Raw genomic sequence first — 7,238 nt, 5'->3', positions numbered from 1 at the left:
TGGCGCAGACCACTCTCATCATCTCACATGCATGTCCGCCGCCTTGCTGTAACGCGGTTTCGCCACGCGGCGGGCCCGATATCGCGCGCCGGCCAGATCGGACGGACGGGCCCATCCTAGGATGGCGCCACGGCGGGAATGAAAGGAAGGCGCGCATGCCTCAGGCAGGGATCGGAGAAGACCGGCAGACGACAGGCCGGAGTGAGCTGTTGACTTCTGTTGACGCCTTCGTCAGACTCTGGTCAAGCACGCGACAGCGACACAAACGCAACGCAAGCGAAACGGCGCGGGGGATCGGAGCCGGTCGCCGGTGACGGGCACGCGGCGGTGCTCGCGCCCGGGTTTCACTGGCGCAGGCCCGCCCGTTACTGTGCCGCGCAGTTATTGCGCGCAACGCATGCATTTACTACCGCCTGTCGTTCACCTTCACCCCCGCGCGCGCTGTAATCTGGCCCCCTAATTACCGCATTTATTTGTACCGCCCGCCCACGATACGTTCTGGGCTTTTCCGGCTCTGCGCAGCCTCTACGGGTGCGTGAGTATGACACGCGGGCCCCGCGCGCGTCTCCTGGCTGCGCAGCGCAGGGCGTCCACGCGCTGGAGGGGAAGAGCACCGTCGCTGCCACGTGGGCTCCGTGACGGTCCAGCGCGCGTGGGTCCGTGAAGTCAGCCGAGCGCGTCGCAGCCGCAGGTCGAGTCACGCGGAAGGAAAGCCAGAATAACAAGTCAAAGCGGAGGCGTCACATCACACAGACACAGTGGACAACAAGTAACAGCGCCGGCTGGCCGTGTCCGTCGCTGCTGCTGCTGCTGTGAGGAAGACGAGAGCACAGGGCAAACGGAGGAGAAGGAGAAGGAGAAGGCGGCCGACCTCTTCTCCGTCTTCAACCTTGCGCCGCGTCCAGCGCGTAGGTGAGGAGCCGAGTTTAGTAGAGTACTCTACTAAACAAACAAGCAAAGCAAGGCCGACGAATCGAGGGAGAGGGAGGAAGCAGGCCAGCACGGGGTACGCCGAGGCACAGAACAACCGACAGGGTATTTACTCCCCCCGCCCTTGTCTCGCCCCCATTTCTCGCCCTTTCACTTCCATCGCTCCCCTCCTCCTCTCCGATTCTCTCCGCTTCCTCCAAACTTTTCCCTTTCCTACACCTCTCGCTAAATCCTCTTCCTCTCATCCTGTACTCGCCCTGCCATGCTTCGCCGTGGATTTTAACCGCTTGCTTCTATTCGGAGGAACACAGTCATCAGGCGAGCCAGCCAGGGACGGGAGTAAGAGAGAAGGGGTTCTTCCATTTATTTTTTTCCTCTCGGTTGATCTGCCGCGCCGGCCGGTCGAGGAAGGGAGGAAGAAGTATGTTTGGGGACTGCCAGGTCCTATCCTCGATGGCCGCGGTGGCCGGGGCCTCCTCGTCGGCGGACACGCTCTTCATCCCCAACCCAGGCGCCCTCGCCGGGTTCATGTCCTCCTCCTCCGCCGCCGCCGCCATGCCATTCCACCATTTCTCCACCACCGCCGCCTCCCTCGTACCAGTAAGTAGAGCACTCCGTCGCCTTAACGCTAGCTTTTGTAGCGCGGGGTTTTGAGTCTCAAATGGTATGGCCCGCCCGTGTGCCTGTGTATATATGCAGAAGGAGGAGGGCGGCATCATGGGTGCGCTCCAGGTGGCCAAGGACGAGGACATGGATCAGCTGGAGATGGAGATGGAGCTCAGCGGCGGCTCCGGGAGCGGCCACCTGGACGGCCTGCTCAGCTTCGCCGACGTGGACGACGACCGGCCGGAGCAGAAGCCGCAGCACAGCGGCCTCGAGCTCCAGACGACGGCGGATGCCGCCGGACAGCAGCAGCAGCTGGCCACCGCCAACGGCAAGAAGAAACGGTACCACCGCCACACGGCACACCAGATCCAGCAGATGGAAGCGTAAGACACACACATATATACGCTTGCCTTTTCATATATAATAATAATCTTCTTCTCCGATATATTATAATCTCTTACGGATGCATGCATGGCAATGGCAATGGCCGGCATTGCACGGACGACATACGCACAGGCTGTTCAAGGAGTGCCCGCACCCGGACGACAAGCAGCGGCTGAAGCTGAGCCAGGAGCTGGGGCTCAAACCCCGCCAGGTCAAGTTCTGGTTCCAGAACCGGCGCACCCAGATGAAGGCGCAGCAGGACCGCGCCGACAACGTCCTCCTCCGCGCCGAGAACGAGAGCCTCAAGAGCGACAACTACCGTCTGCAGGCCGCCATCCGCAACGTAGTCTGCCCCAACTGCGGCCACGCCGCCGTCCTCGGCGAGATGTCGTACGAGGAGCAGCAGCTCCGCATCGAAAACGCTAGGCTCAAGGACGAGGTTGGTGCCGCCTCGGCCGCTCCCTCCCTAGTCCCTACCTACTTAGCTCGCTGCTTAAACCCTAAGCGCCACACTGCACTGCATGAAAGAATCCTGGGCTAACACTCTTCATCCATCCAGCTCGACCGCTTGGCGTGCATCGCGACCCGGTACGGCGGCGGCCGACAGCCGAGCATGTCGTCGTCCGCGCTGGTCTGCTTATCGGCGCCGCCGCCGGTGCTCATGCCGCCGCTCGACCTCGACATGAATGTCTACTCTCGCCATTTCACCGACCAGTCCCCAGTCATGGGTTGCGGCGACCTCATCCAGTCCGTCCTCGGGCCGCCGTCGCAGCAGATCACCGGGGGCGCCGAGCACCACGCCTCCACGCCGTCGTTCATGGGCGCCATGGCGCCTGTCCAGGAGCAGGACAGGCAGCTGGTGCTCGACCTCGCCGCCGCGGCCGCAGACACCCTCGCCAAGATGTGCCGCGCGGGCGAGTCGCTCTGGCTGCGGCGCCGTGGCGCGAGCTCCGAGGTCATGGTAGCCGACGAGCACGCCCGGATGTTCAGCTGGCCTGTCAACGGCGGCCAGCAGGATAGCAGTGCCTCCCCTGGCGGCGCCGCGGCCAGGACCGAGGGATCAAGGGACGGCACCGTGGTTATCATGAACAGCATCACGCTGGTGGATGCCTTCCTGGACGCTGTGAGTTCCCTGTTCCCTTTTAATACCCGAGCTGATGGAAGAAGAATAACACGGGAGTATAGATTTGGCAAAACCTACTGATTTTGTTGTGCTGATTCAAAGGAATAAACTTTTTTCCTAACTACTATAACTTCTGATTTGGCAGAACAAGTGGATGGAGCTGTTCCCTTCGATCGTATCCAAGGCAAGAACCATTCAGATCATAAACCATGGAGCTGCATCTGGTCATATGGGCAGTGGATCTCTCCTCTTGGTAACTAGCTAGATCATCTCTTGTTTATTTTCAATCTGAAAGTTACATCAAACTGAGAAGATTGATCGATCTGTTTTGCAAATGAACGAATGAACAGATGCAAGCGGAGTTGCAGTTCCCGTCTCCTTTGGTGCCTGCGCGAGAGGTGGTGTTCTTCAGGTACTGCGTGCACAACGGCGACGAGGGGACCTGGTCCCTCGTCGACTTCCCGGCCGAGGGGTTCCAGCTGGAGGCACTGCAAACCCCATCTGTTGTAAGGTGCTGTAGGCGCCCCTCCGGTTGCATCATCCAGGACATGCCCAATGGCTACTCTAGCGTGAGCTTTTCAATTCACTTGTGCTGTTTTATTTGTGCGTGAGCATAGGGTTCTTTGGTGATGCCTACTCAGCCAGCACTGGTCACTGGGGTTGACACGTTATTTATCTGCATGCAGGTGGTGTGGGTGGAGCACACGGAGATTGTTGGAGAGGAGAAGCCACTGCACCAGGTGTTCAAGGACTACGTCGCCAGCGGCTCTGCCTTCGGCGCCACGCGCTGGGTATCCCTGCTCCAGCGCCAATGCGAGCGCCTTGCCAGTGAGCTCGCCCGCAACATCGCCGACCTGGGAGGTATGCTCTACTACCTGTTACAGCAAGCGTATATAATGTTTGCTATATATACATGTTTGCTGCTGGATAGCTGTACACTGTAGTTAAAAAAGCTAGCTAGCTTGTTTGTCCAAAATCATAGGTCATGCCATTAATTTGTTCGCGCGATTCTCGGATGTGGACATTGCTGTCTGCACTATCCTGCCTGCAAACTGTCATTGTGGTGGACTCATTTCAATAGAATTTCAGATTTTTAATCATTTTTTCATGAACATACACGAACATTTATTTCATTATTAAGAGGGAGAAAAGCAAGCACGAATATTAGAATGCTTATTACCATATGTTTTTTTTGATCATTTTGGAATGAACTAGATATGCATATGGACCATTTACTAGAACATTTGATCTGCTCTATGATAACTACTTCATTCACTTTTTATTTTCTCATCATCACCAGCATCTTCAAAAAGTCTAACCATCATGTTCTTTTTCACCTTTTTCTTTGTAACTACCAGTGATCCGCACACCAGAGGCGAGAACAAATATGATGAAGCTGTCACAGCGGATGATCACTAGTTTCTCTGCCAACATCAGTGCTTCTGGGAGCCAATCTTGGACTTCACTCTCAGAAACTACAGAGGACACGATCAGGGTCACTACTCGCAAGAACACGGATCCGGGGCAGCCCAGCGGTGTCATTCTAACCGCTGTCTCTACAAGCTGGCTTCCTTTCAACCATCAGAAGGTCTTCGAGCTTCTTGCCGATGAACAACAGCGTTGTCAGGTACTACCTATATTTACGATTTCAAACATGCATCGCATCGTTTTGGTTCTTTGTTTCTGTTGCAACAAGCTTGAGATTAGTAGTGTCTTCATGGATGTTTTAATTTTGCAGCTTGAGATTATGTCAAGCGGGGGCTCACTTCACGAAGTGGCACATATTGCAAATGGATCACACCCAAAGAATTGCATTTCTCTTCTTAGAATCAATGTGAGTACATCGTTTCTGCTGCTGACTGTTGGGGTTTGTTACTCACAGCCCTCATATTTGAGGGCTTCAAGAGCATAATCACTTGAGTTATCCATTTTATGGTGCTTATTATTCAGTTCTTAGTACTTATTTTGGGAGAGCATCGTAGCAACGACCTAGCTCTGAAATCATACTGAATGTGATTTTGTTTCAGACTAGTAACTAGGCCTATTGTCTGAAGGATAAGAATTTCTTTCCCTGGTGCAGACTTACTGCAGTAACTGCACTCTGGTGTAGAACAGTTGATAATTTTAATAGTTCCAAAAGCACTTACTATTGGCAACCAATGTCAAGGACAAGAAATTAACACCAGCTACTTGAGCTGTACAGTACTCAAGATGCCACAATAAATGAGTTTGATCTATCTGCTCCGAGTCTTAAGCACATGCATCATTGCAATTTCGCTACCAGATTTTCAGTTCCATTTGTTGTCAGTAGCAACTCCTCCTAGTTTCATCTGGAATGAAAGGAATATAATGTCTAATCACATATTGTCGCATGCACCAAATTACTTTATACATAATCCCCAAAATACAGTTTACTTGAGCATTAAGCATTGTTATGACTGAAAACTTTTCATTGCATCTTCTGATGAAAACCAACAGGCTGCAAGCAACTCATCCCAGAACGTGGAGCTCATGCTGCAGGAGAGCAGCACCCACCCCGACGGCGGGAGCCTCGTGGTGTTTGCGACCGTGGACGTGGACGCCATCCAAGTGACAATGAGCGGCGAGGACCCTTCCTACATCCCTCTCCTCCCGCTGGGCTTCGCCATCTTCCCGGCCGCCAACCCTTCGGCTGCAGCAACCAGCGCCGCAGGCTCCGGCGACGGCCAAAGCAGCCCAGCAGGTAACGCCGACGAGCCCGCCAGCGGCTGCCTCCTCACCGTGGGCATGCAGGTGCTCGCTAGCGCTGTGCCCTCGGCTAAGCTGAACCTCTCGAGCGTGACCGCGATCAACAGCCACGTCTGCAACGCCGTCCACCAGATCACAGCCGCGCTCAAGGGCGCTGGGGCGAGCGGGGCCGCTGAACCGGCGGCTGCTGCCTCCGAGTAGTAGCAAGAGCGGGAGCAGAGGAGAGCAGATCCATACACCACAACAAAAGCCAAATTGCCTTCCAGGTCCGGTTGTTTCTGCTGACAGACATCCCAGTGCAAGAGAGGGTTTGACAGGAGCCCGAAACCAACACACGGAAAGTTCAAAAACCCCCCTTCTCTTTCCCGCCATATGCCTCTTAAAATGACAAAAATACCCCTGACCGAACGAAGAGAATGGTGGGGGCATTTTGATCATTTTGGGAAGCTAGTGCGGTGTCATCTACAGCTACTGGAAAAGAAAGGGTCCTGTCAAGCTCTCACTTGTGCCGGCCGATTCTCTATCACGCAGAAAACAATCCGGGGCAGCTTGGTCATGCAGGTGTTGCTGCTGGTAGCTCTCTCTCTCTCGGTCTGTTCCCTTGCTCAGAAGTCAGAACTGTGAAGAAGGTTAGCTTCGATTGGTATGCTTATTTCGATTTTTGTAATAATAATAAGACGGGAGATTTACCTAGTAGTTCGCGCGTAATGGTCGGGCGTAGAGCCGTGTAACTCTGTATTAGAAGAGACTGAGGACTTGATTGTTTAGGAGAGCAAGAGAAAAGGTGCGAGAGGAGGAGTCAAGAGCGAACCAAACCAGTTGTGACCATCTGATCCCAGGCTATCAGGGAAGAAGGGTCTTGGTTCGGGAATTGACTTGTTCCCTCTCTGCACCGCCTGTTTGTGCTGCTACTCAAGCTCGTTTGATTACGTTGGTAGGTTGTTTTTATCATGCGTGTTTTGCAGCTCTCTTGCGGTCTTGCCCTGGTTGGTTGGTTGGATGGATGGGAGTGAATGTGTGTGTGTGTGTGGTGGTGGTGCTGGCCTTTTGTTTCTTGCGTCGACCTACTCCGTGGAGGGCTCTGCGGGCGCAGCGCAGGGACTTGAATACCCTGCCTTTCTGCTGCTCTCTACTGCATCGCATTGGATCCTGTGGCTTTGCTCGAGATTGATGTCCTGGCGCACACTGCTACTGTAGAATGGAGGACCAGGCCAGCCAGTTTTTGAGCTGCACAAGGCAATGCAAGCGTCAGCCGCTGCTGCTGCTGCTGGTGGTTATTTACACCTGCGTACTATGCATGGAGATGCGGTGTCTGGTGATCAATCTGATGGGTAGTTGGGATGATGCCCCCCTCATAAATAGCTTACCAGGGGGCTGGGAGGGGCCACGGCCAGCTCTTCTTCCCGCAGCTGCATTGCATTTTTTTTGTTATTTCTGTAGGATGCTTCAGGTACGGTTTATGTGGTGA

At 54.4% G+C, this 7,238-nt stretch overlaps 1 protein-coding gene across 2 annotated transcripts; it reads left to right on the top strand.

The window, feature by feature from the left end:
• Positions 1–747: 747 nt before the first annotated feature.
• On the top strand, positions 748–6,721 carry LOC542009 (OCL4 protein). Of its 2 annotated transcripts, NM_001350876.1 has the most exons (11): positions 764–1,035; positions 1,242–1,530; positions 1,630–1,919; positions 2,053–2,359; positions 2,480–3,043; positions 3,189–3,296; positions 3,394–3,612; positions 3,730–3,904; positions 4,402–4,670; positions 4,782–4,877; positions 5,522–6,714. In NM_001350876.1, exons 2-11 carry the CDS (start codon positions 1,354–1,356, stop codon positions 5,969–5,971), a joined length of 2,655 nt encoding a protein of 884 aa, NP_001337805.1. In that variant the 5' UTR covers positions 764–1,035; positions 1,242–1,353; the 3' UTR covers positions 5,972–6,714. The 2 variants fall into 2 exon arrangements, with proteins under 2 accessions (XP_008648322.1, NP_001337805.1); XM_008650100.4 differs by having other exon boundaries at positions 748–1,530; positions 5,522–6,721.
• The last annotated feature ends 517 nt before the right edge of the window (positions 6,722–7,238 follow it).

The sequence above is a fragment of the Zea mays genome, chromosome 1, assembly GCF_902167145.1.
Source record: "Zea mays cultivar B73 chromosome 1, Zm-B73-REFERENCE-NAM-5.0, whole genome shotgun sequence".
Taxonomy (NCBI): Eukaryota; Viridiplantae; Streptophyta; class Magnoliopsida; order Poales; family Poaceae; genus Zea; species Zea mays.
The sequence above is the reverse complement of the archived record's forward strand: the minus strand, read 5'-3'. Positions and strand labels throughout refer to the sequence as shown.

What these genes read in the sequence shown, in the direction of transcription:
- LOC542009 (XM_008650100.4), top strand. Translation starts at nt 1,354, where the DNA reads ATGTTTGGGGACTGCCAGGTCCTATCCTCGATGGCCGCGGTGGCCGGG. An exon ending in GCAGTGGATCTCTCCTCTTG is followed by an intron (nt 3,297 to 3,393) that starts GTAACTAGCTAG and finishes ACGAATGAACAG; the next exon opens with ATGCAAGCGGAGTTGCAGTT. An exon ending in TGCCCAATGGCTACTCTAGC is followed by an intron (nt 3,613 to 3,729) that starts GTGAGCTTTTCA and finishes ATCTGCATGCAG; the next exon opens with GTGGTGTGGGTGGAGCACAC.